The sequence below is a fragment of the Lolium perenne genome, chromosome 7 (assembly GCF_019359855.2).
Source record: "Lolium perenne isolate Kyuss_39 chromosome 7, Kyuss_2.0, whole genome shotgun sequence".
In the NCBI taxonomy this organism is placed as follows: domain Eukaryota; kingdom Viridiplantae; phylum Streptophyta; class Magnoliopsida; order Poales; family Poaceae; genus Lolium; species Lolium perenne.
This window is the reverse complement of record NC_067250.2, coordinates 138,509,484-138,531,948: the sequence shown is the minus strand read 5'-3', so window position 1 is coordinate 138,531,948 and position 22,465 is coordinate 138,509,484. Positions and strand designations below refer to the sequence as shown.

Below are 22,465 nucleotides of genomic sequence, written 5' to 3'. Positions count from 1 at the left end.
CCTGTTTTCCCGCCGTCACATGCATGCGCGAGTTAAATGCATCAAAGATTCACAGCGGGTTATGCATAGCCAGATTGGTTTTGGATTTAGGAGCCAGGTTAGCTGCAGCTAAGCCTTCTATATACATGTAACAATACCCAGTGGCGGACGCAGGAAAGAATTGGAGGGGGGGCACACCTCAAAAAAAATTTTTTGCGCACCCCCAAATTGTGAAAAACCTTTGCATAATGAAGTAATGAACAATATACAAGATAAATTCATTGCATTGGAGTTCAATACATATACCAAATGTGCACGATTACAATACAAATAGTTCAAAATATTACAAGGGTCTTACATGGTAGAATATAGCATAATTAGAAACTTACATCATTTCTTCAATCTACGGTTTCGCATTGCCATGAAAGTTTCAACAATGGTATCATCACTTACATGAATGAACACCCCTCGCTCGATAAATGTCACTAAGCAATGATTCAAGAGGTTATCACCCATACTATTTCTCAACTTGTTTTTTACTAGACTCATTGCGGAAAATACTCTTTCAACATTCGCCGTCGCCACCGGTAGAAGCAATATCAATTTGAGAAGCATGTAAACTAAATCATAAACAACATGCTTTTTTGTTTCAACAAGCTTAATAGAGAGCTCACCAAGATGATTGACACATTTGAATCTATCATCTTTTCTCATGTCATCAATAAAGATCTCAAGTTGGGGTTCAAGTCTTAACAAATCCATGCTTGATATGTCATTGGGGTAGAATTGAGCAAGTCTCATTACCTTTTGTGCATCATAAGAAGCAAATGAATTCACGGGATTCAAAGCCGCCATACAAATAAGCAACTCCATGTTAACCTCATCAAACCGATTGTCAAGCTCTTGAATAACTTGGTCAACAACGCCAAGATACACTTCTCTTCTATAACGATCATCATTTGTTTGCTTTTCATAATACCGTTGTGATCTTCCATGAGCCACATAATTAGATTCCGGGGAAGGAACTTCAATGCCATGAGTGTTGCAAAAGAATGTCACCTTTGCAAGAAATCTTTCCCATCCAAGTGATGACCTCATATCCTTCATTTTCTCCTTTGCCAATCCAACAAGCACCATTGCATTGAGAATATCTTGATCCTTCTTTTGCAAAGATATAGACAAGTCATTTGTGTAGCCAAGAACAACAAGCATCAAGTTGAGATTGAAAACAAAGTCAAATGATTCAAAGGCCGCGGCAACTCCTCTTATTCTTGTCCACTCACTCTTTTGTGAAGGATCTTTTCCAATCCTTACAAGCACCTCAAGTATCACCGGGTACATATCAACAATGTGTAGAATGGTCTTGTAATGAGAGCCCCATCGAGTATCACCGGGTCTAGATAAACCCATCTCTTGATTGAGTCCACTTCATATTGCTAGCCCCATCATATCCTTGTCCACAAATTTGAGTGGGAGACAAATGATGATCTTTTAGCAAAGATATAATTGCAACCTTGAGAGACAATGAAGTAGTATCGGAAACATGAACTACTCCAAGGAACCTCTCACATATTCTTCCCAATTTATCCACATAACGCAAACAAAGAGCAAGTTGTTCTTTGTGAGACATATCACTAGACTCGTCGGCTAGAATTGCATAGTGGTCACCATCAAGATCTTCAATGATTAGTCTAGTAGTTTCTATGGCACAACATTCAATAATGTCATGTTGTATCCTTGGACTATTCAAGATGCAATTGCCGGGAGCATTCTTCAAAACAACCTTATTGACTTCCTCATTACCTTCCGCAAGCCACTTTAGAAGTTCAAGAAAATTTCCCCGGTTGGTTGATTCTTCACTCTCATCATGTCCACGGAATGCCAATCCTTGTTTCAAAAGAAATCTCAAGCATCTAAGAGAGTAAGTTAGCCTAGTCTTGTAAAGAAGTACATCCTTCTTAGACACCTTCATAAGAACATTATCAATTTTGGTGTTGGGTGCAACAAATAAGTTGTACTTCTCTTGAGCTTGGTTGTGAATGCTAGTAACACCACCCACATGCTTCTTAAATGATTCGGGTCTTTTCCAATTTCTAAAACCATCTTTAACAAAGGCATCTCCTCCGGGACCTCCATTGGCTCTCTCTTTGAACAAGAAACACACAAAGCAAAATGCCGCATCCTTTCCGATACTATATTCTAGCCAATTGTAGTGTTCAAACCAAACACAACTAAAGTGTCGCTTTTTGCCCTTCTTTTTTGTTGGCGGGAAAGCATGCTCATATGGTCGGCATGGACCTTTTAGGATATATCCTCTCCGAACATCATCTTGAATATTAACATCATAACTTGAAATAGGAATCCTGTCCCCCGGATCATGTGGACAAAAGTGAGCATCATATGACCTTGCATTTGGTTGTTGGGGTGAGGGTGGGTGTGGTGTTGTATCTTCAATATCAATCTCACTCTCAACATCGGATTCGACTTCTTCATCGTGAACAATATCAGATTGGACCGGAGATGCAATCTTCTTTGATGCTTGTTTCTGAAAAAGTAGCGCAATTTGGCTATTTCTCTTCATTTCTACACAATTGAAACATTCAAACATTACTAATTTAACAATTTTATGTGTTCTTGATCTTCATCATATAAGATTTAACACACACAAAACAAACATACATTGATAAATGATAATTTGATACATACACACATGAAAATAACAGTTTATTCATATAAACAGAGAGTCATATCTCATACGGTAAACTTGATGGTGAATGGTAGAAAACTAGAAATGCAGATCAGGGGCTCACTTCTGGAGTTCTGGTCGTGGCCTACTGTCTTGGGAAGATCAGGCCATCAGGGGACAGGGCAGAGAAGCAGAGCTGAGGGCGGGCGAGGCGAGGCGAGGCCGGCGGGCGACGGCGGGCGACGGCAGGCAGAGAACAGAGTTGAGGGCGGGCGAGTCCGGCGGGCGGCGGGCGACGGCGGGGAGCGGGCGAGTCCGGCGGGCGGCGGGCGACGGCGGGGAGCGAAGGCGAGGCCGGCGGGCGGCGGGCGACGGCGGGGAGCGGGCGAGGCCGGCGGGCGACGGCGGTCGGGGAATCGGCCGCTCGGGGCGTGGCCGCGTGGGGAATCGCAGGATGTGCGTGACCTCTCACCTCGACGCTATCTCTTCCAGGGTCCTTGCTAATTGGCCTTTTTTTTCCATGGGATATAATCTTGGCGGGCCGAATTTTTGGGTGGGCCACGGCCCCCCCGGCCCCCCCGCTGCGTCCGCCAATGACAATACCTCATGTAATCGATATCCAAAACAAAGAAATATAGAGGAGGTGTGGTACTAGCCTCTAGAGATCCAAATCGAGTTCTTGTGTTAGCTCGTCGTGAGTTTAGCTAGCTATACGCACTTACGTAGCCTATCAACCTGTGTGCTTGCTTGTATTCACGTATGCATGACAAGTCGACGAAGAGACAATGAGCACGCAGGCGCAGTTCGGACACTAGTGCATGCTTTCTACACCAACTTTGACTAGGCGGACCACACTCTGCACACCCCATCTTCTCCGTGCCAGTTTTCAGAATCTGACGCACCGCAGCGCTGCGCTATGCTGTGTCCGGTCAGGTGTTTTGCAGTGTCGCTGCTAATTAGTGCATGGTGTTTATCCAAACACATGCATGAAGAACGAATCACAATGCAGGAACGGACGACATCGGTCGGGGGTAGTGCCACCGGGTGGCAATACCATATTTTGCTATTGTCATGAACATGCATATCCCTGCACCCAAGTTGCATACCACAACTAAGTAGGCTACCACCATTGTTGTGAAGTTGTGCATCATTATAGTTACCTACCATTGCGCCTATATTGCACACCATTTGTTACATATCGTTGCTACTAAGTTGCTTACCTCGAAAACTAAGTTGCCGATGATATTAGTAGTACAAAGTTGTTGGTCTCAGTATTATAAAGTTGTTGATTATTATTTTTGAGTTGAGTATGTCAAAAAATAAGTTGTCTACACAATATAAAAATTAGTGAACTTTCCTATCATCGTGCTTAAGTTGCTTTCCACTAGTACTAAGCGGCTAGCATCACTATTGTGAAGTTGTGTACGTACCATTATCATGAAGTTCCATACCGTTGTGTCTAAGTTGCGCACTGTTGTTACGAGGTTGTAATCTTTGTTGCTACTAAGTTGTGTATCTCCAAAACCAAGTTATGAGCGGTACTAGAAAATATGGTAGGCAACTATTAGTGCAAATTTGTGGGCCTCAGTCCAATAAATTACTGGTTGTTGTTGCTAAGTGAGTATCTCGGAAACTAAATTGGCTACAATGTATACAAAAAGAAGTAGTGTAAGCAACTCTTTTGAATGAAATTTATTTTCCAGAACACTTGAGTTGCTTTGAAAGAAAATCTTGTCGAAATATACATAAATACATAAATAGGATCCAGTTTGGAAAAATCTGATCGCGAGAGCCTAATAGTGAATACATATTGCAATTCTGACAAATGGTTTAAGAGTTATGCCTTCTTTAATATTTTTCCTATGAAACTAAATGTACATATAGTCTTCGTGTCTTCAACTTTATATTTTTAAGTGCTATGTTGGAATAGCCAGCACCGGGTGCCGTGTCCTATTAAGCTTGGATTTTTGGATCAAAATTGCGCTAGAGACAATAATCGACGTAACCGATCTTCTTGTCCATAACCCTAGGTGGTGTACATTGATTGCCGGTTTCAACTATTTCATAGCGTCCCGTCCGGAGAAAACGTCGAGAGGAAGCTGTTAAGTCAAAAAGTCAAATCCATAGAGTTGGGAACTAAAGAGACTATGTCACATATTTTCCTATGGGTGGACCAAGAAATAGGCATCCAATTGGGTCCTTGTCATCCTCTGCTGTCGGTCCTATGTCCAGCATGTAGAGGACCCGTTGCCTCTATGTCTTGGTAGGTAACTGCTGAAAAATAAAAGAATATTGGATAGATGGATTCACACCATCCTAAAACCGAAAATACCCAAGGGTTGGGGCCCTTTGCCAGGCCTAGCGAAGAGGCAGTCCCTCCCATTAGTGTTTAGAATTGAAAATGACCCCGCTACGTGCTTACGCTCGATAAATCCATCCCAAAGAGCAGTAGACCATTATGCGGATTTACATATCGCCCGCTTTAGTTTTGACGTAATTGATCTACATTAATCTGTCTTTTATAATTACATATATATAGTATAGCATGTTGGCTACGATGGGAGTTGAAGCCTTGAAGGCACCATGCCCATTTGATCCATGAGAATCAGGTTTATCATTTGTTCCTTGCTCAACATTTCATCATTCATACTACGTGTAATGTTTTGAACAATAATATTCAACCACTGCTAGGGACAAATGTGTTACCATCAAAATTCAAGGACCTAATTTTTTGTGCACGTCCACGCGTTTCGCCCACGCGTGAGGGGCCCCTTGAACCGATAGTTGTGGGCCCAGCAACTTTGCCCACGGGGCAATTTTTTCTGAAATATAGGGTCGGCTAGGTGTGGCAGTTGAAGCCTTTAAGTAACCATATCCATTTAAGTCATGAGAATCAGGTTTATCATTTGTTGCTTGCTCAATATTTTCGGCAATGTTTTGAACAATAACATTCAACCATTGCTAGGAACAAACATGTACCATCAAAATTTAAAGATCCTAATTTTGTGCGCTTGCGTTGGTTCTCCCTGGCAATGCCCTAATCCCCCTGGAGAAGAACATGCTTCGCTATCTGATCAACGTTCGGCCCGTGCACACGGAGGACATGCTGCCTTCCGATGAGGACAGCGACGGTGGCGATGGTGGTTCAGGCGGCGGTGCTGATGGCAATGGGCGGTGCAGCCGTGATCACTACCCTAGGGATGACCATGATGCTCGTGGAGGCCGCGGCGGGCGGCGCAGAGATGAGGACAGGGCACGGGACCGTGAGCACGAGGAGCGTCATGTGCGTGATCATCGCCCGCGTGCCCGCCACAAGGATGCCTTGCGTCGTCGACCCTCTGGCGGTGGTTGGGGCGGCAGCCGCCGCGTGGCCACGAACACGGCGAGGGAAGTCACGCCCTGGCCGGAGGTTGAAGACGACGCCGACGTGGAAAGTGCGGCTGGGGCGATGGGGAAAAAGCAGTCCAAGGTTGCATGGCATTGATAGTGTGGGCCCCGTGGTGGAGTTGTTGCATGGCGCGTTGATGACGGCCTCTCTTGTCCAGATGTGTGGAGGATCCGGTGCGGATATGCTGGGAAGATCCCCTCCGCCGAGCCCCACTGCTGCTGCGCGGGCCAATGGGAGTGCTCCCTTTGGTCAGCCCCCTTCTAGCCCTTCTGCTCCGGTTTTGGATGTTCTGCATGAGGACAAAAGTGACGAGGAAGAAGGAGAGTGTCAGGAGGAGCTCATGTTTGAACCCGTGGCCTCTTCTGGTGTGGGCCCCGGCCAGTCTGCTGCACAAGATAGGTGCCAAAACTGCCAACTGTCCGATTCTGGTCTCCTTTCTTCCCCAGCAAGAAAGGAGCACGTCTGGTCATCTCCAGATTCTTCTGTCGCATCCACGCATAAGTGCTTCCCCGCAATGGCGCTCGACACTTTCTCGGTCAGCATCTCACCAAATGAGGAAAAAGTCAGCGAGGGCCCTACGGCCATGGACTCTAGCTGTAAGGACGTGGGCCCAGACCTTGCCCTGTTTTGTGGAGCATGTAGGAAGTCCATCTCCCCGGTGCTTAGCAGGCCGGCTAGGAGATGCCGCCATAGGAAGGTTTACTCCGGGCCGGTGAGACGCAGCAGGAGGATCGGGGGGCGCTACACGGACAAAACACCTGTCCACCAGCAGCAGTGTGCTCTGATGGTTCAGTTGGGCATTGCACACGAGGGGGAGATCATCGGAGACGAAGCCGTCAATGCCTACATAGACCTCTTCACTAGGCCCTTCCGTTCGCAACATCTCGACGTGGTTCTGCACCTCTTTGGATGGACTCCGGAGGACCTCCAGCTTTCACTGGATGCACTGGTGGATTGCCGGATGTGATGTACCCAGAGCCCTTGTTTTATTCTTTGTTGACACCCTAGTCTGCATCCGGTGTCCCATATCATTGTAATAATGGATTTCTCTGATATTTGCTTTGTCATCTGGAATGCGCGTGGTTTAAACTCTATTGCGAGACGACTAGATGTTTATCAAGCCATTTCGTCCTCTAGGCCGGCTGTTGTGTACGTGTCTCTAGAAGACGAAGGGCGGTCATCTCCGACAGTGTGGTGAGGGAGTCTCTTGGCCCCTCCTTCGATGGTTTCTACTACCTGCGCACGACGGGCACGCGTGGAAGAATCCTTCTTGCCTGGCAATCTGCCTTGGTATCGATATCCAACCCGCATCTATCAGAGAACGCGATCACTGCTCGGGTCACAATGGGTAACGGTTTACCGGAGTGTACGGGCCGCAGAGTGAGGTTGACATAGGCATCCCCAATGGGCTTGCCGAAGATGGTACCCGGGGTTTACTGAAGGCCCACGACTCGAAGAATAAGAAGAATCGGAAGCCCAAGTTACTATTAAGGAAAGCTAGAGTTGTATTAGGAAATAATACTTGTAATCTTGCGGGATGAGTTGGAAACCCTCCCGGACTCTGTAACTTGTGTATCACGAATCCCTCGGCTCCGCATCCTATATAAGGGGGAGTCGAGGGACAAAGAAAGCATCGATTCATTGTCTCACAAACCCTAGTTTTCATATCGTCGAGCACTTTTCGGCTGAAACCTTCGAGATCTACTTGCCCTCTACTTCCGACTAAAACCCTAGTCTACAACCCGTAGGCATTGAAAAGTTAATCCCTTGTCAATTGGCGCCATCTGTGGGAATTAGAGGCATCAAGGATCTGATCTCGATGGCACGTTCAAGATCGTCGACTTCGTCAACAGCAAGCAACGCGATGGATAGAGGTAAACAGATCGAAACTGGTCTAGTCGATTTTGTTCCTCACCCGCCCTCCCGTTTGGATGCATATGTGTATCTTGAGGAGCCTATGGAGATGACGTTTGGAAGGTTCCACTTTCGCGTCGAGAAAGAAGGAGCGTATCGTCTCGAAATTCCGATCTCATCGGGATTATCGGTGGTCGATTCCGATTTTTCGAGTTCAACATCGTCAATCGAGTCAGGCGACGAGGAGACTTCTTCGCCATGCTTCATCAGCACCAGGGAAAGCGAAAAGCTCGCCAAGATCTTCAGCGACATGTCCTTCGAGTCATCTGCGGACTCAGATATAAGCGATGACTCGAGCAGCATCGACAGCTTCAACTTCATCGACAGATCCACTACCGTTGGCAAGGTCTTCACCAATCTCTATGATGGTGTCACCAAACCCAGCAAGGTTCAGAATTCAAAATATCATCAGATCTATGCTATTGGAGAAACAAGTCGCGATCAGGAGGAGACATCGGAGGCTTTCGACGATTTGGGAAATCCATATGTCGATCCCTCTGACCTAAGGCGAGGTTTAGGCAATAAATATGTCGGGCCTACACCACGTGTTAGAGTTTAACTTCCACAAGTAGCATGGGATAGAGCCGCAAGAGCTATGGATGGTTCAGAACCAATGGCCACAACCGCTACGACGGAAGAATTGCAAGCATACCAATATAGGCTCGCTCGAGCTGGAAGGGAATTGGAAAAACAGACAACTGCTTTGAACAGAACAAGGGAGGCAGCTTCCGCATCAAGCAGGCGAAGGGCGGAGTTAAGTTGACATTCAGGAACTTCGGGAGATAGCCACAGAGAAGCTCGGAACAGAGCAAGATCTAGGTTGCAAAACATACCTGAAGATGATAGGGGGAACTTGGTTCAAAACCTCGATATGTCCTTTATGTCGATCGATACAAGAGGGAACATTATCCCTAAGACACCGGAAGCTGGATACATGGCGACGCAAGCATTCATCCTCGCATCCAAGCCACCTCCCGGAGATCCAAGAAAAGCATTGTACAACATGGCCATGGCAGGAGTTGGAGCCATGGGAACGGCGTTCGTAACTTCGCCTCCCGAAGGATCAGCAAGGCAAAATAGTCCACGACCTGCTGTAGCAGCACCAGGTCCCGAGAGAGCAAGTGGAGCAAGAGATACAGCAGCTCAAGCACGGGTGGACAGAGCACGACAAAGCAGAAGGGAACATCGGCACTCCCCGGAGATAGATGACGAGGATATGTGTGGGCTGCCGTGCTTCACAAGCAGGGTCCGGAAAACTAGAGTTCCTTCAGGGTTTAAGTTACCCGATAACTTCAAAAAGTTCGACGGCCTGCAAGATCCAGAGGATTGGCTAGTCGATTATCTCGAGACGGTGAAGCTGATAGGAGGAACCAGAGCAACAGCCATGCAGAGCATCCAAGTACATTTAAGCGGAGCCGCGAGGTCTTGGATAAAGAAGCTTCCTCCGGGTTCCATCGACAGCTGGGACAATTTCGAGGACGTGTTTGTCAAGAACTTTCGATCTACCTGCAAAAAACCTGCATCGTTAGAAGAGCTGAGAGCGTGTCGACAAAAGCAGGATGAATCAATGAGAGTATATCCAAAGGTGGAATATCATTAAAAAATCGATAGAGAACATATCTGACGAGAGAGCGATAGATGCGTTTGTCGCAGGAATCCGACGAGGAGATTTTGTCGAAGACTTGGGGAGAACCAACCCAAAGACAGTATCAGCGTTGATGGAGATAGCAAACAAGTGGGCAGATGGAGAAGATGTTGTTCACAACAAGAGACATAGGTCACCAGAGGAGGACCGTGGTCGAAATTATCAAAATAGACGTCGGTTTTCTCGGCAATTCTCGAATTACGATGCTCCTGGCCAAATCTCGGCCGGATTTCGAGCAAGCGCTGGAGGAGGCAATAGAGATGACTATCAAAGGAGCAACGAGCAGTGAAGCGACAATAGAGATGACTCCCGAAACAACAGGAAAAATAGTGGGCCAAGGTTCCAGAGACCTTTCGTGTCTCCCGAAGATATGATGAACGGGCTGTGTCAGATGCACTTCTATCTCGACAGCAACGGGAAGAGACAGTCAGGACACCTGCAGAAAGACTGTCGAAATTTGCAGGCAATGCTAAGGTTTGCAGGGCAAGCCAATGCTCTGGTGACAAATAGAAATCCTCAGGGGCCCAGGAGTGAGATCCACTTGCCACCTCCTCCTGCAATTACGGACGAAAATCGACACCAGCTCAGAATAGCGGCAGCACCACAACCACCTCCATACGTTGATCCCAACACCAACGGAGCGGTCTCGATGATTCAGAAGGGTAGGCCATCCAATAGAGCTCAGAAAGTAATCTCGCGACAAGTGTTCATGGCAGAGAAGATGCCTCCACCAACAATTGAGTATCTAAATTGGTCAGGGCAAGACATTGGCTTCACAATAGCGGATCACCCACAACAAGTTCCTCGACCCAGACAGTCAGCACTTATCTTACCAGCAGTAATCGCAGGATTCGATGTATCTCGAGTATTCATAGATGGGGGCAGCAGTCTAAACCTTATGTACGCAGATACACTAAGGAAGATGAGATATCTCTAGCAAATCTGAAACCAACCGACACACGTTTCCATGGCATCACGCCAGAGAAACCGAGTTATCCATTGGGGAAGATCAATCTCGATGTTCAGTTTGGGACCCGAGAAAATTACAGAATAGAAAGGCTGGAGTTTGAAGTCGTGGATTTTCTGTCGCAGTATCACGCCTTGTTGGGACGACCAGCATATGCCATGTTTATGGCGGTACCACATTACACATACTTGTTATGGAGGATGCCTAGACCTAAGGGACCAATCACACTCAAAGGAAGCTTCGCGTTAGCCGATAAATGTGACAAGGATTTTCATCGACTGTCAGAAACTTTCGGGATGCAAGCAGAATACATGGCGTCAAGGCTCACGACTGATTATGATGTGCTGCCAGATGTAGGGAGGCCTAACAAAGAACCAACCTTCAACACTGCGAAAGATTCCAAGGAGGTGCAGATTCACCCGACAGATCTGAATAAAACGACGTCCATCGTGACAAACATGGACCTCGCATAGAAAAGCGCGTTCATCGAGTTCCTCTGTGAACACTGGAAAATCTTTGCATGGTGTCCAGCTGACATGCCAGGAGTACCCAGGGAACTTGCCGAGCACCACCTAAACTTGGATCCAATAGCGAGACCAATCAAACAACCTTTGCGGCGTTTTTCGGAGCCAAACCGCAAAGCTATGCTGTCAGAGATTGATCGACTAAGAGAAGCTGGTTTCATTAAGGAGCTACATACAGAGGCCACGTGGGTAGCAAACCCAGTGTTGGTTCCAAAGAAAAACACTAAAGTCCTTCGCATGTGTGTCGACTTTACGTGTCTCAATAAACACTGTCCAAAGGATCACTTTCCCCTCCCAAGGATCGATCAAATTATCGACTCCACGGCAGGATGTGAACGTCTTTCCTTCCTGGACGCATATTCTGGTTATAACCAGATCAGATTGAAAGAAGAAGACGAGGTCAAAATGGCGTTCATCACACCTTACGGCGTGTTTTGTTACAAAACAATGCCCTTTGGTCTGAAAAACACGGGAGCAACATATCAGCGGATGATGCAGAAGTGCTTAGCAACACAGATTGGGAAAAACGTACAAGTATACATTGATGATGTCGTCATAACGTCAAAAAAGGGGGCAACGCTAATCGAGGACCTGAAGGAAACTTTCGACAACCTCGACAAGTTTTGTCTCAAGATGAATCCGACGAAGTGTTCCTTCGGCGTCCCTGCAGGAGAACTTCTCGGGTTTCTAGTCTCAGCAAGAGGGATTGAAGCTAATCCCGAAAAAATCCAAGCTATCGTAACAATGAGGAAGCCAACAAATTTGAAAGAAATACATCAGTTAACTGGACGAGTCGCAGCTTTAAGCAGATTCGTCGCCAGGCTGGGAGAAAAGGCGTTACCGTTCTACGCTTTAATCAAACAAGGAGAGAAGTTCCAGTGGAACGAAGAGGCAGATAGAGCCTTCGAGGATCTTAAACGCACAATTTTGACACCACCAATCTTAGTGGCGCTGAAAGAGAAGGAACCCCTCCTGTTATATATTGCGGCAACACCACAAGTGGTCAGCACAACACTTGTTGTCGAAAGAGAAGAGGAAGGAAAACTCCATGGAGTGCAGAGGCCGGTATATTTCATCAGTGAAGTTTTATCGCCTTCAAAACAGTGGTACCCGCAGTACCAGAATCTAGCATATGGAGTGTTCACAACCGCAAGAAAATTGCGCCACTATTTTTCGGCACACCCGATAATAGTGGTCAACGAAGCGACTCTATCCAATATACTAAACAATCCAGAAGCTACAGGTCGTGTCTCCCTTTGGGGAATAGAACTTTCTCCTCGGGACATCACGTATGAAAAGAGAAAGGCAATAAAGTCACAAATTCTGCCAGATTTCATTGCAGAGTGGATGGAGCTGTGATACGTCTCCAACGTATCCATAATTTCTGATGTTCCATGCTTGTTTTATGACAATACTTACATGTTTTGCTTGCACTTTATGATGATTTCATGCATTTTCCGGAACTAACCTATTAACAAGATGCCACAGTGCCAGTTCCTGTTTTCTGCTGTTTTTGGTTCCAGAAAGGCTGTTCGGGCAATATTCTCGGAATTGGACCAAATCAACGCCAAACATCTTATTTTTCCCGGAAGACCCCAGAACACCGAAGGAGAGTCGGAGGGGAGCCAGGGGGCCCCACCCCACAGGGTGGCGCGGCCAAGGGGGGGCGCGCCCCCCTACTGTGTGGGCCCCCCAGAAACCCTTTTGCGCCGCCTCATCGCCTATTTAACCCCTCGCGACCTAAATCCTCGATACCTTTTGACAAAACTCCAGAAAGACTCCAGGGGCGCCGCCGCCATCGCGAAACTCCAATTCGGGGGATAGATGTCTCTGTTCCGGCACCCTGCCGGGACGGGGAAGTGCCCCCGGAAGCCATCTCCATCGACGCCACCACCTCCATCATGCTCCGTGAGTAGTTCCCCCATGGACTACGGGTTCTAGCAGTAGCTAGTTGGTATTCTCTCCTCCATGTACTTCAATACAATGGTCTCATGAGCTGCCTTACATGATTGAGATCCATCTGATGTAATCGGTGTTGTGTTTGTTGGGATCCGATGGATGATACATTATGATTAGTCCATCTATAAAGTTTGTGAAGTTATTGTTGCTGCAATATTGTTATGCTTAATGCTTGTCACTAGGGCCCGAGTGGCATGATCTTAGATTTAAGCTCTATACTTATTGCTTAGATTGTATCTACAAGTTGTATGCACATATCTATGTATGGAACCAAAGGCCCCAAAGTGACAGAAATTGGGACAACCGGAGGGTAAGGCGTAGGTATGAGGATCACATGTTTTCACGGAGTGTTAATGCTTTGCTCCGGTACTCTATTAAAAGGAGTACCTTAATATCCAGTAGATTCCCTAGAGGCCCGGCTGCCACCGGCTGGTAGGACAAAAGATGTTGTACAAGTTTCTCATTGCGAGCACGTATGACTATATATGGAAAACATGCCTACATGATTAATAATCTTGATGTTCTATCTTAATGCTATTTCAATCCTATCAATTGCCCAACTGTAATTTGTTCACCCAACACTTGTCACTTGTTAATGGAGAGTTACCACTAGTGTAGATCATTGGAACCCGGTCCATCTTTCATCATCATATACTCGTTCTATATGTCATTGGAAGTAGTATCAACTATTTTCTAGTGCCATTGCCTACGTATTCTTTATTCACTGCTGTGTTCTTTGTTACTATTGCTCTCATATTACTGCTGCTTTCACATCACCCCTGTTACTAGTGCTTTTCCAGGTGCAGCTGAATTGACAACTCAGTTGTTAAGGCTTATAAGTATTCTTTACCTCCCCTTGTGTCGAATCAATAAATTTGGTTTTACTTCCCTCGAAGACTGCCGCGATCCCCTATACTTGTGGGTTATCAAGACTGTTTTCTGGCGCCGTTGCCGGGGAGGCATAGCTCTGCTCATAAGTTCACCTGGGGAGTACACTCTATCTCTCTCTCTGTTTTTATTTTATTTTATTTTGTTTTGCTTAGTTTACTTTTGTCTAGTTTATTTGTGCTTAGTTTACTTCTGTCTAGTATTATTTTACTTAGTTTACTTTTGTCTAGTTTCTTTTTGTCTTGTTTTATTTTTCTCATATACCCAAAAATCCATAAAAATTTGAAAAACCGAAAAATTAAAAACTGTTGTTATGGAAGAACACATAACCATGTTGGAGCTTATAGAATATTATAATAATTATAGAGAATCAAGAACTGGTAAAGTAATGAGTGCTATGATAGAAAAATTGAATACAATTGCTAAAATTTTGCTTAAACGCCATGATATAAATTGTTGCTCTAAAGAGGATACTAAACATCTGAAATTTCAATGTGGCTTTAGTGAAGAAGTTTTAATTAAGAACTATAATTGGAATAACTATATTCATCTTGGGTTCGAAGAGGTAGAACAATTTGTCATATTTATGGGAGCCTCTGAGATAGAATCCTTCATGGTTAAAAATTATGAAACTTGTGTTGTTTGTAAGGACCTTAAAGATTATGTCTCTTCTATCCTTAATTTTTGCAATGAAAGTTACAGTGATAATCCTTATATCATTGATTATAAAGAGAGACTCATTAATGCACAAGAATGCACTCACAATTTGCAGGAACCTGTGGGAGAAGAAATTGATGAACCTGGAAGCTCATTGGATGAAAAAGAGGAGGAAATTGATGAACCTGAAAGCTCATTGGATGAAAAAGAAGAGGAGAGTGATGAACAAAAGGAGGAAGAATGGATTAGCTACCCATGCCAACCTTCTAATGAGAGTAACTCTTTATCTCTTACACTATTTGATTGTCCTCCATGCTTACCAAAGGAGGTTGAATGTTATGTTCCTGTGGATTCTCTTGAAATAGTACCTATGAGTAAAACTTGTGAGAATAATTATGCTACTGTTATCTATGATAATCCATGCTACTTTGATAAATCTTATGATAATGCTTTGTTTGTGCCTGATGTCGAAATGCATGGTACTAAAGAATTTTGCGTAGCAAATGTTTATGATAAAGCTCTTGATGATGGTCCTATGTTACTTGATAATATTAATTGTACTACTAATGAAAATGGGATTGGAGAGTTCTTGACTTTATCTAGGAGTCCCATATCTCTTGAGAATGATCAATCACCTTGTTATATTATTGTTAAAAGTGGGTTCGAAAGTTTTAATCCCACTATTTTTGAGATTGATAAAAATTATGTGTCTATGGATCATGAAAAGAATGCTTTATGTGATAGTTATATTGTTGAGTTTATTCATGAAGCTACTGAAAATTATTATGAGAGAGCAAAATATGGTTGTAGAAATTTGCATGGTACTAAAACACCTCTCTACATGCTAATTTTTTTGAAGTTACTCTTGTTTTATCTTCCTATGCTTGCCACTTTGTTCTTCATGAATTTATTTGTGTACAAGATTCCTATGCATAGGAAGTGGGTTAGACTTAAATGTGTTTTGAATTTGCTTTTTGATGCTCTCTTTTGCTTCAACTCTTATTTCTTGCGAGTGCATCATTAAAACTGCTGAGCCCATCTTAATGGCTATAAAGAAAGAACTTCTTGGGAGATAACCCATGTGTTTATTTTGCTACTGTTTTGTTGTGTTTTGGAAGTTGTTACTACTGTAGCAACCTCTCCTTATCTTTATTTAATTGCAATGTTGTGCCAAGTGAAGCCTCTAATTGAAGGTTGATGCTAGATTTGGATTTCTGCGCAGAAACAGATTTCTATTTGTCACGAATTTGGGTCAGATTATCTGTAGGTAACTCAGAAAAATCTGCCAATTTACGTGCGTGTTACTCAGATATGTACGCAACTTTCATTAGTTTTGAGTTTTCTGATTTGAGCAACGGAAGTACCACTTTTAAATTCGTCTTTACTGGCTGTTCTGTTTTGGCACATTCTATCTCTGTTTTTTTGCATTGTCTCTTGTGGACATTAAGTGAGGCTTTCTAGACGTGGAGAGTTGTAGCTAATGTTTTATTGAGTTCTTGCAATGTGTCACTACAGGACCAAGGTGGATTCAAATTTTTTGAGTACTAACCCCTCTAATGAAGTTTATGAGAAGTTTGGTGTGAAGGAAGTTTTCAAGGGTCAAGAGAGGAGGATGATATATGATCAAGAAGAGTGAAAAGTCTAAGCTTGGGGATGCCCCCATGGTTCATCCCTGCATATTTCAAGAAGACTCAAGCGTCTAAGCTTGGGGATGCCCAAGGCATCCCCTTCTTCATCAACTTATCAGGTTTCTTCTATTGAAACTATATTTTTATTCGGTCACATCATATGTGATTTACTTGGAGCGTCCGTGTGTTTTATTTTTGTTTTTGTTTGAATAAAGATGGATCCTAGCAATCCTTGTTTGGGAGAGAGACACGCTTCACTTTTTCATATGAACGCTTGTTCTTCGTTTTACTTTTAATGTTCAATGATAAAAGTTGGAAGCTACAATACTTATCGTTATTTGGTTGGAAACAGAAAATGCCTCATATTGTCTTGGATAATTTGACACTTGGCAATTGTTTTGAGCTCTCAAGTAGATCATGATTAAGTTCTTGCACCATGTAGTTTAAACCTATTAGTGGAGAACTACCGTAGAGCTTGTTGAAATTGGTTTGCATGATTGGTCTCTCTTAAGGTCTAGATATTTTCTTGTAAAAGTGTTTGAGCAACAAGGAAGACAGTGCAGAGTATTATAATGCTTGCAATATGTTCTTATGTAAGTTTTGTTGTACTGGTTCATACTTGTGTTTGCTTCAAATAACCTTGCTAGCCAAAGCCTTGTACTGAGAGGGAATGCTTCTCGTGCATCCAAAACCTTGAGCCAAAACCTATGCCATGTGTGTCCACCATACCTACCTACTATGTGGTATTTCCTGCCATTCCAAGTAAATACTTCATGTGCTACCTTTAAACAATTCAAAATCTTCTCAATTTGTGTCAATGTTTTATAGCTCATGAGGAAGTATGTGCTGTTTTATCTTTCAATCTTGTTGGGCAGCTTTCACCAATGGACTAGTGGCTTCATCCGCTTATCCAATAATTTTGCAAAAAGAGCTGGCAACGGGGTTCCCAGCCCCAATTAATCACAAATAGACACTCCTCCATGGTATGTGAATGATTGGTAGGCACCCGAGGATTCGGTTAGCCATGGCTTGAGAAAGCAAAGGTGGGGAGGAGTGTCATTACTAAATAAAACTAAAATAAAATAGACAATCCTTCATGGTATGTGATTGTTGGAAGGCACCCGAGGATTCGGTTAGCCATGGTTTGTGAAAACAAAGGTTGGAAGGAGTGTCACCCAAAAATCAAAACATCATGGGAGCCGCTCTTTGAAGGTCTGTCTGGCAAGGGGGTTAGAGTGCCCACTACCATTCGTTGACAACAACAAACACCTCTCAAAATTTTACTTTTATGCTCTCTATATGATTTCAAAACTTGAAAAGCTCTAGCACATGATTTTATCCCTGCTTCCCTCTGCGAAGGGCCTTTCTTTTACTTTGTGTTGAGTCAGTTTACCTACTTCCTTCCATCTTAGAAGCAAACACTTGTGTTAACTGTGCATTGATTCTTACATACTTGCTTATTTGCATTCATTATATTACTTTATGTTGACAATTATCCATGAGATATGCATGTTGAAAGTTGAAAGCAACTGCTGAAACTTAAATCTTCCTTTGTGTTGCTTCGATGCTTTTACTTTGAATTTATTGCTTTATGAGTTAACTCTTATGCAAGACTTTTGATACTTGTCTTGAAAGTACTATTCATGAAAAGTTTTGCTATATGTTATCTATTTGTTAGCAACTATAGATCATTGCCTTGGGTCACTTCATTCATCTCATATGCTTTATAATAGTATGATCAAGGTTATGTAAGTAGCATGTCACTACAGAAATTATTCTTTTTATCGTTTACCTACTCGAGGACGAGTAGGAACTAAGCTTGGGATGCTGATACGTCTCCAACGTATCCATAATTTCTGATGTTCCATGCTTGTTTTATGACAATAATTACATGTTTTGCTTGCACTTTATGATGATTTCATGCATTTTCCAGAACTAACCTATTAACAAGATGCCACAGTGCCAGTTCCTATTTTCTGCTGTTTTTGGTTCCACAAAGGCTGTTCGGGCAATATTCTCGGAATTGGACGAAATCAACGCCAAACATCTTATTTTTCCCGGAAGACCCCAGAACACCGAAGGAGAGTCGGAGGGGATCCAGGGGGGCCCCACCCCACAGGGCGGCGCGGCCAAGGGGGGGCGCGCCCCCGTACTGTGTGGGCCCCCCAGAAACCCTTTTGCGTCGCTTCTTCGCCTATTTAACCCCTCGCGACCTAAATCCTCGATACCTTTTGACGAAACTCCAGAAAGACTCCAGGGGCGCCGCCACCATCGCGAAACTCCAATTCGGGGGACAGAAGTCTCTATTCCGGCACCCTGCCGGGACGGGCCCCCCGGAAGCCATCTCCATCGACGCCACTGCCTCCATCATGCTCCGTGAGTAGTTCCCCCATGGACTACGGGTTCTAGCAGTAGCTAGTTGGTATTCTCTCCTCCATGTACTTCAATACAATGGTCTCATGAGCTGCCTTACATGATTGAGATCCATCTGATGTAATCGGTGTTGTGTTTGTTGGGATCCGATGGATGATACATTATGATTAGTCTATCTATAAAGTTTGTGAAGTTATTGTTGCTGCAATCTTGTTATGCTTAATGCTTGTCACTAGGGCCCGAGTGGCATGATCTTAGATTTAAGCTCTATACTTATTGCTTAGATTGTATCTACAAGTTGTATGCACATGTCTATGTACGAAACCAAAGGCCCCAAAGTGACAGAAATTGGGACAACCGGAGGGGAAGGCGTAGGTATGAGGATCACATGTTTTCACGGAGTGTTAATGCTTTGCTCCGGTACTCTATTAAAAGGAGTACCTTAATATCCAGTAGATTCCCTAGAGGCCCGGCTGCCACCGGCTGGTAGGACAAAAGATGCTGTACAAGTTTCTCATTGCGAGCACGTATGACTATATATGGAAAACATGCCTACATGATTAATAATCTTGATGTTCTATCTTAATGCTATTTCAATCCTATCAATTGCCCAACTGTAATTTGTTCACCCAACACTTGTCACTTGTTAATGGAGAGTTACCACTAGTGTAGATCGCTGGGAACCCCGGTCCATCTTTCATCATCATATACTCGTTCTATATGTCATTGGAAGTGGTATCAACTATTTTCTAGTGCCATTGCCTCTGTTATTCTTTATCGCTACTCTTGTTATCACTATTGCTCTCATATTACTGCTGCTTTCACATCACCCCTGTTACTAGTGCTTTTCCAGGTGCAGCTGAATTGACGACTCAGTTGTTAAGGCTTATAAGTATTCTTTACCTCCCCTTGTGTCGAATCAATAAATTTGGGTTTTATTTCCCTCGAAGACTGCCGCGATCCCCTATACTTGTGGGTTATCAAGCTGCAAAACACAGGACCCCCGGATTTATCGAGAACTTGGACTATGAATTTTGACGGGTCCAAGAGAGTAGAAGGAGCAGGAGCAGGTGTGATACTCATATCACCTGAAGGCGACAAATTAAAATATGTTTTGTGGATGACGTTCCCGAACGCGTCTAACAATGAGGCAGAATATGAAGCTCTTATACACGGGATGAAGATGGCGAAGGCTTGTGGTGCAACGCGACTAAAAATCTTTGGCGACTCACAATTGGTGGCTCAGCAAGTCATGAACCAGTGTGATGCAGTCAATGATAGCATGGTGGCATACAAGGAAGTGTACAATGAGCTCGAGAAGTTATTTGATAGATGCGAGGTAAATCACATCAGCAGGCTGAGCAATGATGAAGCCGATGTTCTTGGAAACATCGGGTCGCAGTGCCTCGCAATTCCACCAGGTGTGTTCTGGGAAGAGATAACCGAGAGGTCTACAAAACCAAAGAAGGCACAGAAGAAGCAGAAGGATGAGAAAACCTCGACGACCCCTAAAGAAGTACTAGAAGAGGAGGAGGAACAGGAGCTAGTGATGATGGTACAGATTCCATGGATGCAATCTTACATATCATACATCTTAAGGAAAGAAATACCTGACGACCCAGTCGAAGAAAGGCAAGTTATTAGACGATCCAAAGCTTTTACGGTGGTCAAAGGGGAGCTGTACAAGCGAAGCATCTCGGGTGTGTTACAAAGGTGCGTTACACCCGAAGAAGGAAGGATAATCTTGAAGGACGTACACGAGGGAATATGTGGTCATCACGCGAGCAGTCGAGCTATTGCGGCCAAGGTTTTCCGAGCTGGATTTTACTGGTTGACAGCAATCGAGGACGCGAAGGAGATAGTACGAACTTGTGACGCGTGCCAGAGATTTGCCGCGAAGCCTCACTCTCCGGCAGCGGAGCTGATGCCAATACCATTGTCTTGGCCCTTTGCTCAATGGGGCCTCGATATGGTGGGAAAGTTACACAAGGCCTCGCCAGGAGGATACGAGTATATGCTCGTCGCTGTCGACAAATTCACCAAGTGGATAGAAGCAAAGCCGATAAATTCACCAGACGCAGCATCAGCAATAAAGTTTGTAAAAAGCATTGTTTTTCGGTTTGGAGTACCTCATAGCATCACCACGGACAATGGCAGTAACTTTACATCCAAGGAATTCAAGGCATACTGCGCAGAAGTAGGCATCAAATTGCACTTCGCGTCAGTTGGGCACCCGCAAACCAATGGTCAAGTCGAGAAAGCCAATGGTATCATCTGCAACGGTATCAAGAAGCGCTTGTTAGGACCACTGGAAAAAGCTCGACATACGTGGCCAGAAGAGTTGCCAAGTGTATTATGGAGTATTCGAACAACGCCAAATACAGCGACACAAGAGACTCCGTTTTTTCTGGTTCATGGAGCTGAGGCAGTACTGCCGATAGAAATAGAGCATGATTCTCCAAGAGTCACAGAATACGATGAAGAAACTTCCAGAAGAGCATTAGAGGATGATGTCGATGCACTTGACGAAGCTCGAGATGAAGTACTATCACGGGTCACCAAGTACCAGCAAGATCTGAAAAATTACCATAGTCGACGTTTGCGACCAAGATCCTTTCAGGTTGGAGACCTAGTTCTACGAATCAACCAAAATAGCACCGAAAAACTCGAGTCATCATGGCTTGGACCTTACATCGTCACGGAAGTAATCGAAGGAGGAGCGTACAGGATAAAGGACAAGAAGACAGGAGTTCCCGAGAAAAACCCCTGGAACGTGGCGCAGCTAAGGCGTTTTTACGCTTAGTGTCGAAATATAGTCCTCCTTGTAATAATACAATGTACTGAAACGCCCGCGAGTTTTCAGACGCACTCTTTTCCTTTCAGCGCGCTGAAAGGTTTTTAATGAGGCGGGCTCGCGGTGCTGCAATATAGTAAAAGATATTGGTGATATACATCTTTCTTCGTCGACAGGCTCGGGGGCTCATAACCCATGGCAACGAAATATATATATATATATACTCTCGCAAAATAGAAAATTCATCGAGACGAAAAATAAACTTGAGCTCCGGCCAAAGGCTCGGGGGCTTTACAAGATAGATTACACTTTACAATATAGACAACTTCATCGTCAGGAAAAAATCGACACAAAAAATATATATGACTTCCCGCAATATAGTACAATTCAGTTAATACCCAATATATTATCTATGGATAAACCTTTGTTATTTGCAGCGGTTTTCGTATGTTCAGCATAGCTCCCTCTTACAAAGAACTTAGAGTCCATCCGAAGAAGTTCGTCCATCATTTCTTCGGGTACAGGAGTAACAACATCGTTGATTTTGTCAATGTTCCTTTTTCGCTTCGATTGCTTGGCTAGACACTTGGCGACAATCTTTGTCAGATCTAATTTTCGGTAGCAGATCTGTATCATAATCATGGCGAATCTTGCCCCAGCAGACAGTTGAGCTCGCACAAAATTATGGATACGAGGGGCATCCCGAAATTTTTCCATCAGAGCAGGAAGAGTGTCCGGTATCTCGTTCCGAGGAAACATTGTACTATAAACCAAAGACAAGGTTCTGGTACAGAAATCAAGGAACTCACGAACTTGACAGGCGTGGTCCTGAAATCTGACAATTTGTCGGGTGCATTCTGGAGTGGCCCAGAACAGAGAACCATGGTCAAGCGAAAGATTAACCAGGAGATTTGTCCTTGTATCTACCCTTTGGTCTTCGGCAGTAGTGTCCAGAAAGGAACCTATTTGGCGACAGCACAAGAATTTCAAAGGAGGAAACAGCGAAAAAATAGAGAAAGTTTTAGTTTGCAAAGCATACCCGACATGTCCAAACTTGCTTCAT

At 44.2% G+C, this 22,465-nt stretch overlaps 2 protein-coding genes across 2 annotated transcripts; both read right to left on the bottom strand.

Annotated features, from left to right (window-relative positions):
• Positions 1-245: 245 nt before the first annotated feature.
• LOC139833178 (uncharacterized) lies at positions 246-1,377 on the bottom strand. The gene has a single exon (XM_071823376.1). The coding sequence runs from the start codon at positions 1,318-1,320 to the stop codon at positions 370-372; it is 951 nt and encodes a 316-aa protein (XP_071679477.1). The 5' UTR covers positions 1,321-1,377; the 3' UTR covers positions 246-369.
• On the bottom strand, positions 1,376-2,560 carry LOC139833717 (uncharacterized). Its single transcript, XM_071824061.1, has one exon. It carries the CDS (start codon positions 2,558-2,560, stop codon positions 1,376-1,378), a length of 1,185 nt encoding a protein of 394 aa, XP_071680162.1.
• Between the last annotated feature and the right edge of the window lie 19,905 nt (positions 2,561-22,465).

Bases quoted from the DNA above. Each gene is read 5' to 3' on its own strand.
- LOC139833178 (XM_071823376.1), bottom strand. From the start codon at position 1,320: ATGTACCCGGTGATACTTGAGGTGCTTGTAAGGATTGGAAAAGATCCT.
- LOC139833717 (XM_071824061.1), bottom strand. From the start codon at position 2,560: ATGAAGAGAAATAGCCAAATTGCGCTACTTTTTCAGAAACAAGCATCA.